Genomic DNA, 22117 nt, shown 5'->3' on the forward strand with positions numbered 1-22117 from the left:
ATTAAGTAATGGAGTTATGCTAAACATATTAAAAAATCGTATTGAAACTCTTTTACTTAATGACGTGACGATCTTCTATCGGGTGTTGACACATCACTTAGTAAGAGCTGTTAAAGTTTTTTAAGTAATCCTAATACCTTCCTACGTGGTGTCATATAACTCCATTAGATTCACAAACAAATCAACTGCTCTTAATGCAGGTGACCCTATTGGGCGAATCATCAACGATAAGTTATTGCATGGTTTATAAGTCATGTGGGCAAATATCGTTTCAATTATTCGTCGTGCAGGTCCCATCTTTTGAGAAATACAAAGTATTTACACTAACACAACCTTAGGTGGCCCTTATCAACCCAATAGGTCAAAGCTAATCAGATCAAACTACATAACATGCAGATATAGAGATTACGGGAAAAAATTAGGTAATGACGACTAGCATATATTGATTGGGTATTGGGTTTCCAACGTGGTCTCCAATATCAAAAAGTCGCAAGCAACCTAACAAAGCACTTAAACTAATGCATGGCACAAAAGTCGACGACCACATTGGGGTCATGCTGACGTCTTTAAATTTCATGCATTCAACACACACACACACACATATATATAGTTGGTGGTCGAGAATCTCTTCTTGCCCTTTCCCTTTCTTTGTAATTAGATTCCTTACATTGACAGAAGTAAACATTGAAATCAAATTAGTGCAACAGTTGACGCTTTAGTGTCAATTTAGTAAAGAGAGAAATACTGAGCGTTCTTAGAAAAATTATTGAATTAATCTTTAAAACCAAATGCTGCGCAAAGCCATCAACGATAAGCTCGAGTCGATATCGCGAGCATAACATGGGATGTATAAACACTATGTTGAAATGTTAATAGTCTGCTTTCGGCTCCATATCAAGAATGAAAAAAATAATAATAATTAGGCTAGTAGAATTGCGAATGAGAAAGGATAGAGGACGAGCAATTACACACTTTGGCTTTCTCCATCGTGTATAGTGATTTCTATTACATATATCGTCAGCATAAAAGTTTTGTTTTGGTGCAAACGGTCTTGGAATGGAAATGTCGACCTATTTTACGGAATAAAGCTACATGCTAAAAACAAGAACTGTATGTGACTTATGTGAAAGAAACTTCTGCACCGCTAGTTTGCACAATAAAAGTAATCTAAGGCTCCATTTATTTCGCAGAAAATAAATGATTTTAAAAAATATTTTCGTAAAAATGATTATTGGTATGCCTTGAAATAAATAGTCAATGGAAAATGCTTTTATTTTTGTAAGCAATAGAAATTGATCATTTTTTGAAAAATTTAATATTTTTGAGTTTTTTTATATTTTATATTTTGTCATTTCTTTCTTTCTTTGCTGGTCACTGGTCACAAACGAGGGACAAGTTCGCCCAAGGCCAACGAGGTCAAGCTCGCCACGGCTAAACCTTGCCGGCCTCTAGCGAGGCCGATCCGCCTTGACGAGCTCGAGCCTCACTAGAGCCGGTGAGGCTCGACCTCACTTGTGGCCGACCACCCGCCATCGCCATGGCCGGCTACCGGCAGAGGAAGAAAGAATAGAACAAAATAAAAATACATAATTACTAATTATTTTGATTTTTACACATAAAAAATAAAAATAAAAAGAAAAGAAAAAAAATAATTTAAAGTAAAATGAATGTGTAGGAATGGAGGGAGGAAAGATGAGGGAAATATTTTTCTTACTTTCCAAAAGGAGGAAAATATTTTCTTCACTTTTGAAGGTATTTTTTTTAATGGGTGGAAAATATTTTCATTGACAAGTTTATTTTTGGTGAACTAAACGCAGGAAAATTAGGAAACTGTTTTATGAAACAAAAGGGAGAGCAGCGAGGACGATGGACACACTTTAAAAGGGGAAGAGCGGGCAAAGGGTTTCTGCATGAGAACCCAAAAGAAGTTGGTGGAAAGAAGTTTGCGTGTTCTCTCTCCATCTCACACACACACAGAAAAAAATCAGAAAGGTTTGCAGGTTCCTTTTTTTTTGTTTGGTTCCCTTGCTGCTGTCTAAGTGATGAGTGTTTTTCCCTTCAAAAATGATAATCTTGCTTCACTATCTTCAAGCACACGGCAGATGCATATTTCCATTTTTCTGAGCTTCCAAAGGTTGCATTCTCGACCATATCAGAAAGTGGCGGTCGATGATTAGACATGAAGTTTCTGCATATCTACATGCACGCGGTGATCGCCGCATATGAATGTTGTTTTTTAATTCTTGGAGTCGTCTTGAAAAATGATTTGACTGCTCATTCGACGCTTACCTGTTTCTACCATTCCCCGGCTCTTCAATGACCTGATCACTATGCGCTAAGAGCCAGTATTGCATTGACTCGTTCCACTAGACCAGACAAATCACATTTTAAGAACTCAAGCATGCATTGTTGGTGATGAGAAATGTATATCGTCAATGCTGATCTATAGTAGTTTTGATATGCATTGTTGGCTCGAGGCTCAGCACAATTGCCCCTCCGATTCGATGAGCATTGAGCATGAGCAGAGCAGTTATCTTGTGCATGTAATGGAGGAGCTCTGCTTCAGATGGAAGAATCTCTTTCTGTCTGTCCCTGTCTCTGTCTCTCCGCACGTTAGGTTGTTATCAGGGGAAGCTGGAACTAGGGAAGGTCCCATGTCCTGTCTTAGTAGCACATGTCTTATTCCCCGACATCTGCCGTCTCAGTTACTCTGTCTAGTGTGTTAGTTTTGGACACTTTGACATGCAAAGGTGTTCACACGGTGTTTCTCTACTCAATTAATCATTGTTCCTTTGATTAGATATTTTGGTCCGCATTATCCCGAGTTGTTAAATCTTAGTTGCAACTTAGAGGCGAAGCTAGTTGTTGACACCGAATCCTGTCAATCCTCGTGCCCGAATTTGTTCACAATATAAATCTTCGATAATCGCATCATATGCACTGGCCAGTTTGTGGCAATTGTTCCATTGGCACATGTAAGCAGCTTTCTTTACTTCTTTTTTGCTACCTTTTTTCAGCCAAACAGAACTAGTATGCTAGATACACTAGATACTCCACAAGGTTGGCAGTACTTGGCGGCATCTTGAACATATAATAAATATATTTGCTTTCATCCGCCACCATTTTGGAGGAGTGAGAATGTCTACACCGGTAATAAATAAGGCTCGAGTTTCTATTGCCTTTGATTCGATTCAGCTCTTCTTATTTCTTCCTTCATTACATGCCCCACTACAATATCCTACGAGAGAGGTTGGTCTGAAGTGCTGGTTATCTTTCTTCTATATGTGACTCTAAAGTTCCATGGTGGTTCCTCAAGCATTGCTGTTTAACTTACTATCCTTTGCTCCATCTAGTTGGACTATTTGTCCTCAGAGAACTTCCATACTTCGCATGCTTCTTTAATCTTCACTATTGTATCTGATGGCTGTAGCATGGTCCTCATGAACATTGCATATGATGCAGAGCAAAGCTGGTGAAAAATTTATGATAATTGATTTTCTGCAGTTGCCAAAAGGCTGTTAGGTCCTCTGCTTTAGGACCAGCCAAGGACAAATTGCCTCCCATTTTGCATTTAGTGTAGTATGTCTGGGCCAAGTGACTTGAATTCACTGGAAAAGATGCCAGAAGACAGTTATCGTCATCTATCTAAGAGCAAGTGGAGCATGCCCTTCATTGTTTTCTTCAGAGATACAAGGTACAGCATGGTGCCTCTCTACATTATTTCGGTTTCAACAATTCACTTCTGAAAGAGCTCGTGTATGTGATTTTAGAGTTGAACCTTTGAAGGCAGTTCTGAGGTTCATTTTCATTAACAAATACATATATTGGTTACTATATGATCATCTCCTTTTACTCCTTCTAGCTGCTGCCTTTTCTTTTTATAGAGCACATGCTATAGCAAATATGGAAAAACATTATCAGTTTCCTTTGGAAAGCTAATGTTCATATGCAAATTTAATTTCAGGCATGTTTTCAAGATGGATGCGCTTGGCTTAGAGATACTAAGGATTGCATTTCCTGCAGCCTTGGCTTTAGCCGCCGATCCAGTTGCTTCCTTAATTGACACGGCATTTATTGGCCGCTTAGGTCTGATTATTGAACTCTATCTTCATGGTTGAAGAAAATCTGTAGGATTCCATCACAGATAGTCCTTTTCATTTCCCAATAAATGATTGTGGCAATCACTGAGATACATAACAGACCATGCACCAAAAACCGCTATTGCATTTATGTACATTGAAATACTGTGTTGTTTAATGTATTGCAGTATATCGAAAAGAGGCATAAATCACGCCAGCAACAGTTTGTTGTCTCCATTAAAATGTTTACTGAAGAAAAGATAAATTTCTTTGATGAATCCTTAAATTTATTGCTGTAAAGCAAAAGCTAGCTGCCTTTACACCTATCATTGTTTTATGTGATCCTACTTTGTACTACCGATAGGACTCCATGAGATCAAAGGGTTCCGCTCTTTTCTGCTGCAGGCTGGAAAGAGTTTTTAATGAACAGGAGTATGGATAAGCATCCCAATGATTTTTATATCGCTTATGAACATTTTTCCAAATTCACTTAAAGGGAAAGGGCTTGGACATGTTCCTTAGGATTGCTCTGTTATAGTATAGTCTTTACTCACTGGCCTTTGTTGATTATATGCTATGTTCTCACTAGTCACTCTTAGCACTTGCTCGGGGAAGTTTTTGCACCAGTTTGTATGCTGGGTACATGTGATATTTCCCAGAAGGTAAATGGTGATTTTTCTTGCTGGTAGATAAGAAGGGAAGCATCATAATCCTACAAAAGATACAGCTCACTGAAAATTGATTTTTCATGTTACAAATGAATTGCTTTTCTGATTAACATGGATTTTATGCTGATATCATGTTTTACGTAGGTCCGGTGGAAATTGCTGCTGTCGGAGTTTCAATCGCTATATTTAACCAAGCTTCAAGGATTACCATATTTCCCCTGGTCAGTATAACAACATCTTTTGTTGCCGAGGAGGAAACTCTCGGAAGAGCTAGTAATGAATCCGCAACAGGTGAGGAACCAGAAAAAGGTCGTATCAAAATCAGTGAGATGAAAGGAGTGATTACAGAAGATGTTGTGCTTGAGAACCTTGGAAAAGGTTCAGCGACAAAGAGTGAAAATAAAGAGCTTAGGCAAGAAACCGGTACTCTCTCTCTCTCTCTCTCTCTCTCTGAAAATTAAACTTCATTTTACTTAGGCTCTAGATGTTGAGTGAAAATGTAGATTCTATTCCGTTTGAGTTGTGGCCGGTTGGCATTGTCTTATGTCATATGCAAGCAGATTCATCCATGTTCTGCTTTCAAAACTTGTTAGTGACAGTATAACTATTTTGACAATTTCGTTGTTGGTCGCCAGATTTGATCCCAAGTATTAGTAACTCTCCATCTGGCACTGATAGCAACGCGGACAAATTCAAGTCGTGCAAGGAGAGGAGACATATTCCTTCTGCTTCAACAGCATTAGTTATTGGTGGTATTCTTGGTCTTTTGCAAACTTTGTTCCTTATACTGGGAGCAAAAACTCTCCTGGGTTTCATGGGTGTCAAATCTGTAAGTTCCTCTGCAGTCTAAGAATGCCCAATGATAGCATTTTGGAAACTGCTGTGCTATGTGCATATTTCCCATCAATTTTCTCGCTTGATCATATGAGTGCCTAACAATTATCTTTCTAAATGAAGATAATCAATCTTTAAGATCTACATTGGCGCATTTACCATGAGATAACAAAATGCTCTTTAATAGTAAAGGAGCTGTATCAGTTACTTGTGTCTTAGACAAATCTGGCTTTGGAGATTTTCATTTTCAGCTTGTCTCCTTTCTTAACTGGTTTTGTGATTTCAAAAAGGCAAAGCTGAAGCCAATTCTCACAAACTTATAGCTAAGAGGATGAAGAAAAGGTTATCAGCTTTGCTTTTTTACAAGTTCCTCATAGCATGAAACTCAAAGTGAAATACTCTCTGTACTGAAAGCACTCAATTAGAAAATTGTTGGTGGAGTGGCATCTTTCTTTCACTTATTTATGTCTACAAACATCAACAAATGCACAAAAAATGAGTTAAAATTGATATTTCTGTCCTATTTGTCCATGTTGTCTCATGGCTCAACTTAAGAAAAATTGAGTACGGTGTAAATATTTTTTGGCCATCACCTGACCAAGGTTTGCTGATTCAAGATCATTGCTGTTGTTTATATGATCACATTGCATGTCCAACACAAATAATAAATGTGAAGAAGTTACTTGAGATTCATCATCTTCACGTGCTTCGATAATATGGCGATTCTCTCTGTCAGTCTACAGTACTTCTGTCTAGCATTAGCAGTTATATCTCCTGCATATATAAAGAGTCACTTATTGTACCTTTCTGCTAGAATTCTCCCATGCTGGCTCCCGCGCAAAAGTACTTGACATTGAGATCACTTGGCGCTCCCGCAGTTCTTCTCTCTTTGGCCATGCAAGGGGTCTTTCGAGGATTTAAGGATACTAAAACTCCTCTTTATGCCACAGGTCAGAAAGATATTCTCTATGATTCTTCTTCTCTATTAAGGTACAGTAGCATGATAGAAAGAATGGAAGATAACTTCCAGATGTAATTGCAAGCTAGAACAGATATTAGTAAAGCATGCAAAGCAGCCAAAGGGTGTTGGGCGAGAAGGATGGCTTTCAAGCCCTATGACCCTGCAACTACTCATCTAAGACTGATTCTTAATGACTTCTTTATTACTTGGTTTAGAGAAGGATCATAGCTGTCTAGCCTGTCTCTCAGTCATAGTTTTGCCCCGCAAGTGCTTAAATAAGTTTGGCATTCACGAGAAGAGTCGCAACTAATTGAAGGACATGGACAACAATGCCACCAATAATTGTTAGAAAGTCCTGCTGTCTAATATCTTTTGTATACAACTTTGCTTAATGTTTAGGAATCAAATGAAAGAAGCAAATTTTACATATTTTGAAAAGACATTGTGTTGACTTAACGTCTTGGTAAAACCCTTGATTTAGTATATTCAGTAGTTGCTCCTGATTGCCTTGAGAGGAAGATGACACTTTTTATTCCTGCTGAATTGCAATAACTGCATCTAAATCCAGTTTGCATCTGTAAACCGCGCTTGCTTCTTGATTTTGCGGAGTGGGATTAACTCGCTTGTCAATGTATGAAGGAAGAAAAATTATGAAAATTTCTTGAGACTCATAGACCTTCAACTTGATTTTGTCGTGTATTGGTTCAAAACAGTTTTAGGAGATGGTGCAAATATCATTTTGGATCCCATACTTATCTTCGCCTGCCACATGGGAGTTAGTGGTGCAGCCATAGCACATGTTCTTTCTCAGTGAGTAAAATTGTCCACCTTTTACTTCTTTACTTGTTTGGGCCATTTGGACTGGTGCATTATGGCAGTGATCCCTTCAGGTACTTGATAGCAATAATTCTCTTATGGAGGCTGATGAAACAAGTTGAACTCTTACCTCCCAGCATCAAAGAGTTGCAATTTCATCGATTCTTGAAAAATGGTAGGTGGTTGATTTCTAACATTGATGGATTGCTTGTGATTACGTCTTCCAAATCAAGAAATTTCAATTTGGACTGCTTGCTCTCCTGATGACATTATTATTAATTTTTTTTTGGTCTAATGATGACTTTAGATTAGATGTGGAAAAATAGTATCGTTAACGCACTTACAGTAACAAACTTTGCAAGACATGCTGCCCATTCTGCTAACGTATTGTTCATGCCGTTAAAACCTGGAACATTAACCTGGATTTTGCTTCTTCTGTAATTCTAGATCAGTGTATCTGAAATATCTACTTATACCTTATATCTGTATCTGTTTATGTTTACTTTCTGCTTGCTGTTGTCTGCAGGTGTTCTACTGTTGGCGAGAGTGATAGCTGTTACATTCTGTGTTACATTAGCCGCATCAATGGCGGCAAGGCTTGGTTCAACACCCATGGCTGCATTCCAGATATGTCTACAGGTTTGGATGACATCATCACTCCTGGCTGATGGTTTGGCTGTCGCTGGACAGGTAAATGCTTCTTTTTCTTTCTTAAACTTGAAGCAGTGAGTTTTTGTACTGCTACATACCCTGTGACAAAACGTTGCAACCTTGTATCAAAGAGTACACAGAGGCAGCATAAAAGTCGGCATTCGCCAATTTTAGATAACAGCTTGTTTTTCCAGCGTAAAAACTGAGTCAAACCTCAGCAGAGCCTACTAACATGAACTGGCAAATAGAGCTAACTAGAGTATACCCTAGATCCAATTTCCTTTGGTCATGCGTTAGTCTCGAAGGAATGTTTATAATGTTGCTCGTGTCAATGGGCAATTTTCTATTCATACTGATAGATGATAGATATTGTCCTTTTCTAACAAATTGTAGGCAATATTAGCCAGTGCATTTGCTGAGAAAGATTATGGCAAGGCAACAGCTGCTGCATCCAGGGTATTACAGGTATTCTGGTTACATTGAACATGAGATTGTTGGAAGCCATCCGACTTCTTTCTTTTGTTTTCTCTTACGGTATCATCAACAAGGGATTCCGATACTTTTGTTTTGACATGCATGTCAATATGAGATAAGCAGTCTGGATGTCCCTTAGTTACTTTAAATAACTATCAAGGAATGATTTATCACGTGGAAAAGGGCATCCTCTGTGTTTGTCAGTGTGTGAATACCTAAAATGATATGCAAAATTTTGTTATGCAGATGGGTTTTGTCCTAGGCCTTGGGCTTGCTGTTGTGGTCGGGGTTGGTCTGCGATTTGGATCCGGTGTATTTACAAAAGATGTCAATGTTCAACAAATAATTTTTGTTGGCCTTCCGGTACATCCCTGCTAATCAGAAGCATAACATTCTAGTTAAGAATGTTGTACAAACATACTTAATGTTCCTTCATATGCCAATCAGTTTGTCGCAGCTACGCAGCCAATCAACTCATTAGCTTTTGTTTTCGATGGTGTCAATTTTGGAGCTTCAGATTTTGCTTACTCTGCATACTCCATGGCAAGTACTGAAACTTTATTATCTCACGACTTTGGTTTAGCCGAAATTCCTTAATAATATTTTCGCTCCCTTTTCTTATCTTCCAGGTTTTGGTGTCTATTGTTAGCATTGCTTCCTTGCTCCTTCTCTTTGGGAGCAACGGCTTTGTAGGAATCTGGGTTGCCTTGACAATTTATATGGGTCTTCGTACGTTTGCTGGTGTCTGGAGGTAAATTTTGGCCTTAACAACAGTCGTGCAAGAATCTGACCAACTAGTGTGATTTCCAACCCAAGTATATTATAGTAGAAAGGCCTGACAAAATCTGATTGACTGACAAGTTGACTTCTTCATCTTGTTCATTTTATCGGTTGGTAGTCCGGGGAATTATATCATTAGGGTTTGTGAAACATACGATAAATGGGGCCAAAGAAAAGGAGAGAATTCGAGAGCTAGGACTGGCTACTCATTCCAAATTTGCCTCACTGTGCAAACAAAACTCCTTGCTTAATCAGACAAATGTTAATGATTAATTAATGAAAATGACCATAGTGTACCCATAAATTGGGCTTCTTTTCCTCCTCCTTGCACAGTTACCTTTCTTTCATTGTTTTTTCACAATGTTCACCAGTCATTCATAAAATTGAATGAATATGTTATTGCATTCTGCAGGATGGGAACTGGAACTGGTCCTTGGAGATTTCTGAGGGGTCAGCGGACGCCACAGGCTTCATAATTTTTTGCACATGCAATCCGGCAGCATAGTTCTTGTTGCTAGTTTTTCCTCACTTCGTTTCTGTTTTAAGTGAGGGAATAAGTTATCTGTGTCATGCATGTTTCGTGCTTATATTATGGTTGACCTGCTCAATAAACCTGTTCGAATGCTGCTCTACATGTACATCAGAGGGTATATATAAGACTACGACTCTCTCTCTCAAAAATGGTAAAGAGAAGTTCCCCTTCAGGAACAGATATCAAGCACTAGAACTTGTTCCTGTCAACAACCTGGCTATGTTTGCCTGGACAACTTTGTTGGTTTCTTACAATTCAAGCTCTCTCTGTCGAAGATGTTTGGCCATTTGAGGCCCTTGACAATGCCTCAGTGAAGCAAATCGCCTTTAGCTTTCCTTCAAAGTTTAAGATAGAAGAACGCCAATCATCAACATAACAGCTAGCGACACCGCCCGTATCCCAATTTGACCTTGGAAACATTCCTCCATTACTTGAGGGCGTGTCGGATTGGCTTTTATACCTCCAAACAAACAGTATCTTCAGTTGATTGGGTTTTAATCTATTGCTCTCCGTAATTGGAGGGTTAGTAAATGTCAAAAAACAGAAAAATGTGCTTGCTTAGATATTGAGTGGAAGATGGGCGCTGTTAATTTCAATGGAGCAGCAAAGATTATCAATTTTGCATATTCAAAAAACAGAATAACAGTTGACTGTTGTAATTAGAGCAAGTCATCCTTCAACTAGCTACTCTGATTACTTGAAAGGAAGCAAAGAATCAAGCTTTACATCGAACGGGACATCTCTCCCCTATAAACAGAACTATACCTTCTTTATAATTTTCTATACACGTATGTGACAGAGAAAAGCAACATACTGGACATGTTGGTACTGGTAACTACAGAACTCAGCAAATTTCAGGAGAGTTTGGGATAAGGTGACCAAAACTCCGATTGGACTTTCTGCGTCCCATCAGCAGTTGATTCCACATTTTTCAACATCTGGCCCAGTGACTCTTGTTGTAAATGGATCGATCCTCACCCACAACAAAGAGAAAATGGAAGCAAGAAGGATTGACCAGACAACAACAATAGTAGGAGTGCGGTTCTGGCGTCCCATGAGACCTTTGAGGAAGGGATAGAGATGAACGATCACCCAAAAAGCAAAGAACAGCTTACCAAATAGAGGCCCCCACGACTGATATCCGCTGTTGATTGCATAGGAAATCCCCGCAACAACCCCCACCAAGTTAATGATGAGGAGCGTCGTGGGTGGGATGAGCAGAGTTGTCCATTTGAACATGTAGAGCTCGGTGAAATCCCCTTCTTCATCTGATGCTTTGGAGGTGACAGTAAAGTTGGTGTCTATTCCAGCAAGCACTTTGAGTATACCTTGGAAAACAGCAAAGAGATGGGACGAAACACCGCCAATGACCCAAAACTGCTCATTCCTCCACCACTCATCAATTCCAACACCACTCCACCTCATTTCCAAAATTCCAGTAGCAAAAATTGAAAGGAAAAGAGAGATGAACCATATGCTTGCAATATTACTAATCTGCACAAGAAAAACCACTACTACTCAGTATAACCTAAAAACGTGGTAAAGCATGCAAATTGAATCAACTCAGTATATCCTACAGATGCAGCGTAACAGGCCTGATAAGAGTGGAAGTTTTTGACATAATCGAATGCCAGGAGCCTCTACTGTATTTTTAGCAAAAACATCTTATGCATATAGAGTATACTCGAATTTTATCAACTTTATCAAGGAAACAAGAGATCCCAAATGAAAGATACATTTGTTCTGTTTATTTTCTTACATAATTAAGTTCTGTTTGGTGGTGGACTGAAATTGCAAAGATGAGAAAGGCTGTCCATTGTTTTTTTTGCCCATACTTTCCTTGTCTGGCTGTTTGGAGATATATATTCAATTGAAGACATGATAAAGTTACATTCATATCCTTCTGCAGAAAGATGCATGCCTCACGTTTGTGAACAGATGCATCCCAGAATCTCCAAATAGAGGAGAAAATCACACATAATGCTGCTCACTTTTTATTGTTACTAATGAGTGCAAACAAATGAAAAAGAAACCAAAGAAGACCACATTCTAAAGGAGTTCCCCTACACGGATAAGCCAATGGACTGTTTCGAATAAAGCACCAGAAGCACAAAGAAACATGATATTGCAATGAAAAGATTATTTCTATCGAATAAACGTGAATAAAATGTTAAGCAGACCTGTGGAATGATAAACTTGTTTGTAAGAAGACAGACAGCTGGCAAGGTACAGTACATCAAGAGAGGGATGGCAGTGACTGGATAAATTGTTGTGTTAACATAGGCAAATCTCTCAAGCCACTTCAGCCTTCCACTATAGCCATACCATATGGGGCAGTGCCGACTAAAAAGAATTTCCACAGAACCTAGGGCCCATCGAAGCACTTGGTTCAGTCGATCTGAAAGATTGATGGGGGCAGAACCTTTAAAGGCAGGATGCTTTGGCATGCAATAAATTGACCGCCAACCACGGGCATGCATTTTGAATCCTGTTAGAATATCTTCTGTCACAGAACCATAGATCCACCCAATCTACAAAAGATAGCCAAATTCACACTGTTATAATCTAGTACAAAGACATAATAAGTGCAAAAGAGCATGAGAGGATAAATACCTTAATACCACATGAATAAGCAGACACAAATTCTAACACGTTCAGGATTCAGTGGAATATAACACAATGCATGATAAATCAATCCTCAGGCTACAATGTTGTAAGCGCCTCAATCAAAAGCTACATGTCATTGTTCTTTATACAATGGTGCCTTCTAGCAACTGATCTTGAAGACACAATAGTATCTTAAAGCAAAATAAAATAAAGTTGGCAAAGAACAAAATGCTGGCCTACAAAAACAGTAGAAAGCCTCGGGAATCATCTGCATACCTCACTGCCCCATTCTGTTTTGTCCTCATACCCACAGCTGATAACATGAATAGCCTCTTTAAGAAGGGTTTCTGGAGCTGCAGATTGAGGAACTCCGCCATTTTCCATGAGAGTTGAGGCTACAAAAACATCAGACTGACCAAACCTCTTCTCAAGGCTCATTTGGGACATCAATAAAGATTTCTCATCATCAAATCCAGCACCTTGCAGGAGAAAATTCACACTTTAGGATCAAACCAAGAAAGCAAGCCCAATGCTCCTTTTGATAGGCATGATAACAGCAAGCAGAAATGATGTCCAAAACTCTCAGATTAACAGTAGATAAGAGAACTCGATGACATTGTCATTTGAAAGGACCCCAGACGGAACCCAGTGTTGAACACATACAATAAAACAATAAGATGCTCGTTCAAAGACGAGCACTGAACGCGATGGCTGCAATTGACAGGTCTACATCAAGTTTCAATTGGACATCCTGTGAGCACTTCTGCAAACAAGTACAGTAAGATTACCTTCAACCCCCTCTTCTATATCCTCCAAGCTGAAAATAGGGACAGTAGCATCCACATACTTCCCAGATCTCTTGCTGTCTGAGCTCTTTTTACTCGACTTTGAACTCTTCCTTCTCGATCCCCCACATAGCGAGGACAGCACTCCTGGCTTCTTATGTTTTGGTTTTAAGGGAGGTTCGTAACCATATAAAGCTGTTCTATTAAAGACGCACCCAGTTCCCACATAAACAGGACCTTGGATACCATCTAAGCCTCTCAAGTTTATCTGGATTAACACACAAAAATTAAACAAAATTATATGATTAAAAACCTTTCATTCCATGAAATACTTGCAAACTTTGCTCCACACATAAAGACGTGTTTTACGAAGCACTCCTCTATGGACAAATTAAGTGCCTCCATAAATCTAAGATAAGGACTAGCAGTATGTCAATCCGTGATGTAATACAAAACTTACATCGAAGAACACGGTGTTCCGGTTTGCATATCGGTCATTCTTATCAATACCATCAAATCTCTGGGGAAACTGAACGTAACAAACATATTTGCCAAGGTTAGGATCCATAAGAAAACACATTGCTTCTCTCAAGGCCTTACTGTTGTTTATGTAGTGATCACAGTCAAGATTCAACATGAAAGGTCCATTAGTAAGCACAGCGGATACACGGACCTGCAAGGGATCCATATCAGCTGAGTATGCCCAAACCCAAATTTTGATGATTAATTTTGCAGAATAAAACTTGCACAAAACATTGCGTCGATATCTGATAATATTTATCGTACTCACCAGAGCATTCATAGCACCGGCTTTCTTATGATGTTGGAAGCCAGGACGCTTCTCACGAGAAACATAAACCAATCGTGGCAGCTCTTTATTCTCAGCATCAAGACCTCCACTTTGCCCAAGGAACACCTGCAAACAACAAACAAAAGATTATTACATTTCTAAGGAGCACAAAAACTAAATGTGAAATTGACAGCCAAACATATCATTTTCGTATCAGACGAATATAAAACAGGATGTAATGCTTCCATTGACACAAAAGGCACAATAGAGAATCTTAAAAAACTTATAGCATGCGAATTTTAATGCAAAACCATGCTTAAAGAAAACTATAACCAAAGACATATAGAGAAGTGTCATTTCTGACAACAATAGGTGAAAAGACAGACTCTCCATAACCTTTTCAAAGATATCCACAACGAATAAGAAAAATACAAGGCTATGCAGCAAAGAGAAAGACATGAGATGAGTACACACACCATGCTTGGCATGGCTGTGCAACCTAAGTACGTGCATCATATGAATATATGATGAATGATGAAAAGTTAATTCACCTGGATCATTCCTGGATGATCTCTGGTGTTATTTCCTGGCCATGGTGTGCCATCCTGCATAATCCATCCTTCTTCAGGAACTTTCTGTGCTTTAGCAACAAGCCCATTTATGCGGACCTTGAATTCTTCATATTCTCTCTACAGATATGCAAAGAGAACAGCATAAGAAACACAATTCTGAAGAGAAAACAAGAGAACCAAGTTGATTAAAAAAAACAAAGAGAGGGGGGGCCTTGCCTTCATAGCCCTGCGATATTTGACAAATGATGGTTGAACTTTATCCTTCAGATAATCAATTTTTTGGGTGAAGTACCATTCTGGGGCCCGTGGCTCAATGTTATACTTCTTGCAGAATGGAACCCATTTCCTAGCAAACTCTGCAGTTTCAGAGAGTGCTTCAAATGTCAACATGGCAGCTCCATCATCAGATACATAGCAAGAGACCTTGTCAACTGGGTAGTCAACTGCAAGAATGGATAGCACAGTGTTGGCTGTAACAAGAGGAGGTTCTTTCAGGGGGTCCACAGTACTGACAAAGATATCAACAGCCGCCAGTTGCGATGGTTCTCCTTCTCTGTCATATCTGTTCCAGACGAACATACAATCACTGTAATGAACATTGCAATTACCAGAAAAGAAAACCAATATCTGCTCACAGATGTAACAAGACAAAATCAACCAGACTTATGACTTACAAGTTGACCTACCTGAGCGCAAGCCTGTCAAGATATGTCTCCCGATTTACAGGAAACCATTTGGGGAACTGATCCAATATCCATGATATTGCAAACCATATCTCACATATCACAGATATTAACCAAAGTACATATGCATTAGGCACAGGATTTGTTATACGGTAGTGCAAGAAAATGCAGAGAATAATCAGCCGCAGTATAATGACCATCCTGTATGGATTTATTCTGGAGGATGGAATGGAGACCTTCCTTGAAAGAGGCTGCCTAGCTTCATCATTCCTGCACGGAAAAAAGAATACAAGAATGAAGAAATAGCATTTTTATAGCAATAGCTACCTGACGGACCCTCCTATTTCATTAGTATGGTACATTTTGGCCAAAAGAAAAACAAATGTTGAGAAAATCAATATTATTCGCTGCCATTATGGAGATCCTATTACTTACAGCAGGGTTTATCCCCAGGAAAAGAAAAGAAAGATTACAGAGCTCAGGAACTTATATGGTAATAACTCACAATAAAGAGTCATCAACAAGCACATCAGTGCTAGCATCAATATCTCCAGCTCCCCGCTCAGAGGTTGCCTGGCCAGTGCTCATTGGTCCGACATTTTTGTCCTGTTTCATCTTCCAGCCATCAACTCTCTCCTTCCAAGCAACATTGCCAATTCCATGTGAACCTAATTCCTTTGCCGGATCCACAACTCTTATGTTAGCTGTGAAGACAAGAAATCTTTATCAATATCCACGAGGGCATGCTTAACCCAGACAATAGACATAATCAATTAGAAGCTTAAATATGACCTTAAATGGGGCAACATGCACACGCGCTGGAGAGAGAGAGAGAGAGAGAGAGAGAGAGAGAGAGAGATACATGATTGAGTAACATCAGATGCATAAGAAAGTGGACGAACGTGCTTCCCTCCACCACCTCCAACTCCAGGAGATGCCACAGAAAGTCGTTCAGGTGAAGCAGCAGATAACTCTCCAGATACCTGAGAATTTTAAGAACGGTGTGTCTGCAAGTTCAGTGACACAATCAACCAGTAGAGAAAAGTAGCTTTCCAAAAGTTCTTTAGAGTACCTCTTGTCTACTAGTAAGCAAAGGAATATGGTTCTGACAAACCTCTCCATCATAGTTGGCCGGAGCAACATTTTCCCCTCGTCCATATGTCATATGCCAGCTCAACATGCGTTCTGCAATTTTCTCCTTTTGAGTGTGATCTTCAGGAGAGTAATTGTAGTCATCACCAGCATCTCCATCCTCTTCATGGCCACCAAGAATGGCAGGACTTCCTGTAAGCAAGAAGAGTGTGATAAGGTATGTAGAACTAAGCTTATCTCATAAGAAGTAGAATTGACAAATTGAAATCCCAGGACTGTTTGGGTTGGCACTTAGAGCTAGGGATTCCAATAAATATTATGGACATGACACACATACAGTCCCCCATAAAGCTCTGGGGTCTGGCTTAAGACACAAACATAAGCAGTTATAAATTATAGGAAGACTTCCAAACATGGAAGCTTCAAATGCCAATCTAAATGCAAATGAAAGCACATTGCAAAAATACTGGAAAAATGGGAGAGCAGTCAACTTTAAAAGTAGCACTAGAGTTATTTTACTTTTATATACCTTTGTGCCTCTTGTATCTGGTCTTGCATTGAGGGCACGACTGATTTCCGTCCTTCCTTTCATATTCGTAGCAGGGCCGACAGACAGGAAATGCACAGACATTGCAAGCAATGAATGGCTCCCCATCAACAGTTTTGCCTACATTATCACCACATATCTGGCAGACTTGGCTGCCCAGATTTTTCAAGGGCTTTCCCTGTGAAAAAGCAACAAAATTCACACCAATGAGTCAATCTCTTTTGCAGCGACCCTCCTCCCATAATATCTGCAACCACAGTATAATCACCAACTCATATAATAATGCTGTCAGCGTGTTATAGATCAGTGTAGCATACTATACAGAAGCAAACATGGGCGACCCAAAGATGACTCAAGTATTCAAATTAATTGAAAAGATGCGATTCAGCAAGTATCCGCTTAAAATTGCTGGATCTGGAGCAACTAATGATGCTGCTTGACACTCTGTGAGATAAATAAGTTGCTGCAATTCTATTCATCGTGGAAAAGACCTGCAAATAGGTTGACACACTCACGCTTGCCAATTTGCATGGCTGAAATATGTTAATGCAGAGGACCAGGTGCTACTGATGGTAATTACCAGAAAGCAATTGTTGAGTGGAAAGGAACTCTCACCCCAGTTTCAGCCTCGGATTCCATAGCCGGAGCTCCTTCTTGCTGAGATGCCCAGAGAAAACCACAAAACTGACTCAGTGTGGACAAGATCTGTGCCTACTTAGAGGCTTACACGCACCTTTGAACGTGCTAAAAGGTAATGGAATCTGTTCTATCCGAGTCCTTCCTCTTCCAAGGCAGCTTCTATATTTCTGCAAAAGCCAGTTCCAAAAGACTATAAACTAGTGGGAAGACATTTCATGGAATAAGTTCGAATCCTCCAGTAAGCAAAATCTATCAAGTCGCAACTACCACATAAAGTGCAAAAGCACACAAAGAGTAAGTTTCACATTTGCTCTGTTTTGCTCGCCAATAAACGCACATGTACCGAAGCGAAGGAGTCATGCGAAATTGCTTTGCCAAAAGATCGAATCAATTTGTGCAGACCGGTCTCCAAACTTAACAAGGAAGGAACAGGGGATGCGAATCTCACCTTGAAGTCCCAAATGGATCAGAAATTTTGAAGCCCCACAACGCAGTCGCGCGGAGTTGCTCGTGCAGAAAATCAAACTCGTGATTGAGCAAAGGCCGGGATCAAATAAAAGAGGGAAAGGGAGCGATCAAAGCGCGTGATCGATGTCTGTCCCACCATTCCAAGCCGCTCGACAGCTGGAAAAGATATGAAGCAGTGCACTTGAAATCAAACGGAGAAAAATCGATGATTGAGAATGACAACACGACGAAACGAAAGCGACAGTGCAACTTCATGTCCACCGACACTCCCCAGCGTCAGTGGGAGAGCAACTGTCGGAGATCAGACGTACCAACCGTCCATTATACTTAATACTCCCGCAGCGATTTTACTTACTTCAAGTAAAGCGTACGCTTTCGTTGGTCTTCTCGGAGTTCTTCCATGGCGATGGTGGGGGCCTTCGGGCTTTTGCCCTTTGAATGCCAGCCCAATCAGTAAGCCCGGCCCGAATAAACGTGAACCGGATTGATGAATCCGATTACATCTTGGGCTCGATAGAAAGCTGTGGGCAGATCTGAGCCCATCGAATGGCAACCCTACTCGACTCTCGTCTTCTTCTCCTTCTTCTTCTACTGTTGCCTCCCACTCCCAACAACGTCCGCGTCTCTTCAGCTGAACTCATCGGTCATCCCACTGGTGGATGCTCTGTGTTCAGTATTGATTAATGTTGTAGCAGTAGCAGTAGTAGTGGCGGTCGTGGTCTGAAGGAATCCCGATGATGAAGAATTTAGTAATCTGAAGGATGCGCGTGAAAAGGGAATGGGGTCGTGGTGCTCCCTCTGGTTTAAGAGAGGTTGAGGTTACCATCTTCCATCCCCCCATTCCCTTTTTCACGCCATTGCCAGGTTGATACCAGGGCTTTCTCTCTGAGGGATCTCTTCTTCTTCTTCTTCCTCCTCCTTTTGGGTGGTCAGGTCACCATCATCGTAATCAGAACCCAGAAGGGTCTGCTCATGTTCAATCTTAGACTCGAACGTATGCGACTGGGTTTAGGCTATTGAGTTCATTTCAAGTCAGTTTTAGAGCAATGTGTTGTGTTGTGTTGTGTTGTGTTGGTGGTGATTCTGATGGAGCCACATGCCATTGCAGAATTCGCACAAAAGGTCAGCAGAGCCGTGGGTGAGGAATAACATTACCTGTCATGGATTTTTGGTGGGTTCTATTGCACATCAAAAACAGCTAGGAAGTGGAATTCTCCTAAATACAAGCACCCATCTTTACCAGATCTACGAGGAGTGCCCCCGATTTACTTACACGAACACACCATCACAAGAGTTTTCTCATCGTGACAATCTTGGACATCCTCTCCTCCGGTCGCTATATAATGCAACTCTTTACATGTTTTCTTCACCCTCTTTGGTTACTGCGACTTTCTAATCAAATTTCCGTTCGCCATTGCTCGGCGTTCACATCGCAATCAATTTTTTAGATACTCCAAAGATAAGTCGGATTTACAAGTTACTATCATTCCTAGCTCTGTAAACGGGATGGGAAAAAGGCCTGGATGCATCATTGTAAACAGAGTTCCCTATGCAGATCATGTTATATTTATTTGATTGTAATCCCATATTAATGATATAGCGACATTTAAATTACATCAACGTTATATTACGCACATTAATTTTACGTAATAACCGTCTCGCCCAATAACCGTCTTAATTTTACGTGATAGCCGTCTACCTCAATAACCGTCTTGATGGGAGACAGTTATCTATAAAAGGTAGACGTCAATTTAAATGGGTCACCTAAGCCAAACCTCGTACGTCAATTTTCAAAACAAAAGGGCAGTTACGACATCTTTTGCGTCGTTGTTTTTTCCTCTCTTTAGAACATACTTCGGAGCGAACGTTGATAGAGAATACACACACCATCAATATCGAAAGGGGCGATTGGCTAAAAAAAACCCGTTTTCTCTGGATGTTTAACGCATGTATTCGTGATTGATCGTCTTCATCAATGGCTGGAGGTATGTTCGTTTACTATCCACATTTCCGCATTTCGTTCTCGATATTGCACGAGTTTCGTTTCGTGATTAAAGAATCGAGATCGTCAATTTATCTGATTTTTAATTCTTACGTATCATTCCATTGGCGTTCCATTGGCGTCCTGCCAGGAACCAACTTTCCTCCTTTTTGTTCCAAAGTACAGAGTTGAGAGACAACTTGCAATCACATCGAAATCGGTTTCTTTAGCTAACAAGCAAGTCCGGCGTCGTATCAACCTGTCCTTGGTAGACAGAACCAATTACATGAATTGCGAAAACCATGCGAATTGAGTCCGTCTGCTTTTCCCTTTTCCGCAAGAAACAGTGCTGTAAATTCTTCTTGAGCTGGACATGACATGAGGGTGACATCATCGTTTTTGCATTTGGGTTAAGGCAGCCAAAGTTAAACCCAAATGTCCAAAATGATGAACATGCAAACGTCAGCCAACCGAAGATTTCCTTAAAAGAAACAAAGAAGAATTCGTTAACGTTAACGAACCCGAGTTGTCCAAGAAAACGACCCAAACTCCCATCCCTCTCTCCCCTTCAACATGTCTTAACGAATCGCAGACACGCCAACCCCCGTCACGACGTCTGCAGATGTATTTCTCCACTTCCCTCTCATTCCCAAACTCGATCGACTTGTGGTTAACCACGTCTTGTCGATGAAGCTGCCAACTTCTCACGATCCGTTCTTCTTGTGCAACCCCATGTTTCTTGCTTCTTGCCCCCCACACAAACGATGGCCCTTCTTCCATGGCGTTTCTTGGTACGTCATGGAGGATGGTCATCCAAACCCTTTTGACTTTTGAAGCTGTGCATATTCTTCCCTAGTGCATGCTTTTGATCTTTTGGATATGAACAGTTTTAACACCAAAGTAGGAGCTAATCACGGAAGTTACTTATCATCTTCCGTCTTTCCTCCGTTCCCACTAGGAATGCAAACGAAAATACTGAGCTAATTGCAAGCGGTGAAAACGGCACTCAAAATCACCATAGCAAGATTTTAGAACACAATAATGGAGAAAAGATTGTGCATCTAGCTTGAAATTCATCGTTCTTGATGTGAAATAGCGATGATCCACTCAAGTGCTTCTCCTCTATTACACTCCTGAAACACTAGCTCAATGCGACCATCCCTCATGAATAGCATTCTATAATTGCTCCTTCTATGAGGCTAATTGTGCAACAAGATTGAAGGAGAGATTTGGGTATTATTTATAGAACTTTTTGTTCAGACTCTCTCATCACAAGCCAAGCTTCATTCCGCCCACGCAAGCTAGACCTATGTTAGATTAATTAAAAATGTTTATGTCTTTTCTCTATTACACCAGTCTTGTAAAAGGATAAATTACAATTGCAATTAATGTAACCATGCTAAAAAAAACTTTACACTAATATGAAGAAAAGAAAAGCAAAAAATTCCACATTCATCGGCAACTATTTATCATAGAATGGTTGGTAGAGAAGAAGGACAAAATTATGAATTTTACGGGAACGCAACACAATGCAACTTTAAATTTCGATGCTTCCCACTTGAGACTTACATGATTCAATGACTTTTGATGCATTGGACTCACATGAACCTATGTTGATTGTAAAAGATTTTATGGAATCACTACCAATTGTTTTAAAAGCTTAAGCTGTTAGAAAAATGGGTAGTTTAATATTTAATTATTCTAGATAAATTGTCCCATGTTTTGTGTGTTTCAACTTTGGGCTCATAGTCATAGTGGACTAGAATCACTGTAGAATGTTGGGTCAAAAAACATTGGAACTATGACGAGAAACATGGTGTTCAACTTGGCATCCGCCTAGATTTATGCTTGATTAACCGCACAAACGTCAAACCAGATTGAACGCTATATGTCAACAGCTCAAATTTCCACAGCCCCAGATTATAGGTGGTTATGTACCGAATGCCCATCACTATATTATAATACCAAGAAATGAAAAAATGGGTACCAAATGATACCTAACACACTGCCCCAGGAAACAAGTTTCGTTCTTCCTTGGACAAAATGGCAAATTGGTATGTGACCCGATGCGTCCAGTTCAAACCTAGAAATATGTATCGTACTAAATTCGAATCCAATGTGCATTTGTGAAGCAATGGCAAGTAGCTATACCCACAAA

General features: G+C 40.0%; 2 protein-coding genes across 5 annotated transcripts; one reads left to right on the forward strand and one right to left on the reverse strand.

Moving 5' to 3' along the window:
• Positions 1-1894: 1894 nt before the first annotated feature.
• Positions 1895-10079, forward strand: LOC115756502 (protein DETOXIFICATION 43). 2 transcript variants are annotated; one of them, XM_030696315.2, is made up of 14 exons: positions 1895-1992; positions 3505-3694; positions 3965-4086; positions 4892-5170; positions 5383-5576; positions 6396-6531; positions 7256-7352; positions 7433-7533; positions 7885-8048; positions 8403-8474; positions 8730-8846; positions 8931-9026; positions 9113-9234; positions 9676-10079. In XM_030696315.2, exons 2-14 carry the CDS (start codon positions 3582-3584, stop codon positions 9737-9739), a joined length of 1677 nt encoding a protein of 558 aa, XP_030552175.2. In that variant the 5' UTR covers positions 1895-1992; positions 3505-3581; the 3' UTR covers positions 9740-10079. The 2 variants fall into 2 exon arrangements, with proteins under 2 accessions (XP_030552175.2, XP_030552176.2); XM_030696316.2 differs by having other exon boundaries at positions 1897-1992; positions 3581-3694.
• Positions 10080-10385: 306 nt separating this feature from the next.
• LOC115756501 (cellulose synthase A catalytic subunit 3 [UDP-forming]-like) lies at positions 10386-18307 on the reverse strand. Of its 3 annotated transcripts, none has more exons than XM_030696312.2 (15): positions 17959-18307; positions 17487-17677; positions 16854-17049; positions 16305-16516; positions 16095-16215; positions 15738-15936; positions 15236-15502; positions 14766-15111; positions 14529-14666; positions 13978-14103; positions 13648-13860; positions 13191-13455; positions 12679-12881; positions 11976-12326; positions 10386-11289 (listed from the first exon to the last, which is right to left on the reverse strand). In XM_030696312.2, the coding sequence occupies exons 2-15, from the start codon at positions 17508-17510 to the stop codon at positions 10705-10707; spliced, it is 3246 nt and encodes a 1081-aa protein (XP_030552172.2). In that variant the 5' UTR covers positions 17511-17677; positions 17959-18307; the 3' UTR covers positions 10386-10704. The 3 variants fall into 3 exon arrangements, with proteins under 3 accessions (XP_030552172.2, XP_030552174.2, XP_048139231.1); XM_030696314.2 differs by lacking the exon at positions 17959-18307 and adding an exon at positions 17778-17900; XM_048283274.1 differs by lacking the exon at positions 17959-18307 and having other exon boundaries at positions 17387-17509.
• Positions 18308-22117: the final 3810 nt, after the last annotated feature.

This window comes from Rhodamnia argentea, chromosome 8, assembly GCF_020921035.1.
Source record: "Rhodamnia argentea isolate NSW1041297 chromosome 8, ASM2092103v1, whole genome shotgun sequence".
NCBI lineage: Eukaryota > Viridiplantae > Streptophyta > Magnoliopsida > Myrtales > Myrtaceae > Rhodamnia > Rhodamnia argentea.

What these genes read in the sequence shown, in the direction of transcription:
- LOC115756502 (XM_030696315.2), top strand. Translation starts at nt 3,582, where the DNA reads ATGTCTGGGCCAAGTGACTTGAATTCACTGGAAAAGATGCCAGAAGAC. An exon ending in GGCATTTATTGGCCGCTTAG is followed by an intron (nt 4,087 to 4,891) that starts GTCTGATTATTG and finishes TGTTTTACGTAG; the next exon opens with GTCCGGTGGAAATTGCTGCT. An exon ending in ACGTTTGCTGGTGTCTGGAG is followed by an intron (nt 9,235 to 9,675) that starts GTAAATTTTGGC and finishes TGCATTCTGCAG; the next exon opens with GATGGGAACTGGAACTGGTC.
- LOC115756501 (XM_030696312.2), bottom strand. Translation starts at nt 17,510, where the DNA reads ATGGAATCCGAGGCTGAAACTGGG. An exon ending in TGCTTACTAGTAGACAAGAG is followed by an intron (nt 16,216 to 16,304) that starts GTACTCTAAAGA and finishes TAAAATTCTCAG; the next exon opens with GTATCTGGAGAGTTATCTGC. An exon ending in CTTGACAGGCTTGCGCTCAG is followed by an intron (nt 15,112 to 15,235) that starts GTAGGTCAACTT and finishes CGTCTGGAACAG; the next exon opens with ATATGACAGAGAAGGAGAAC.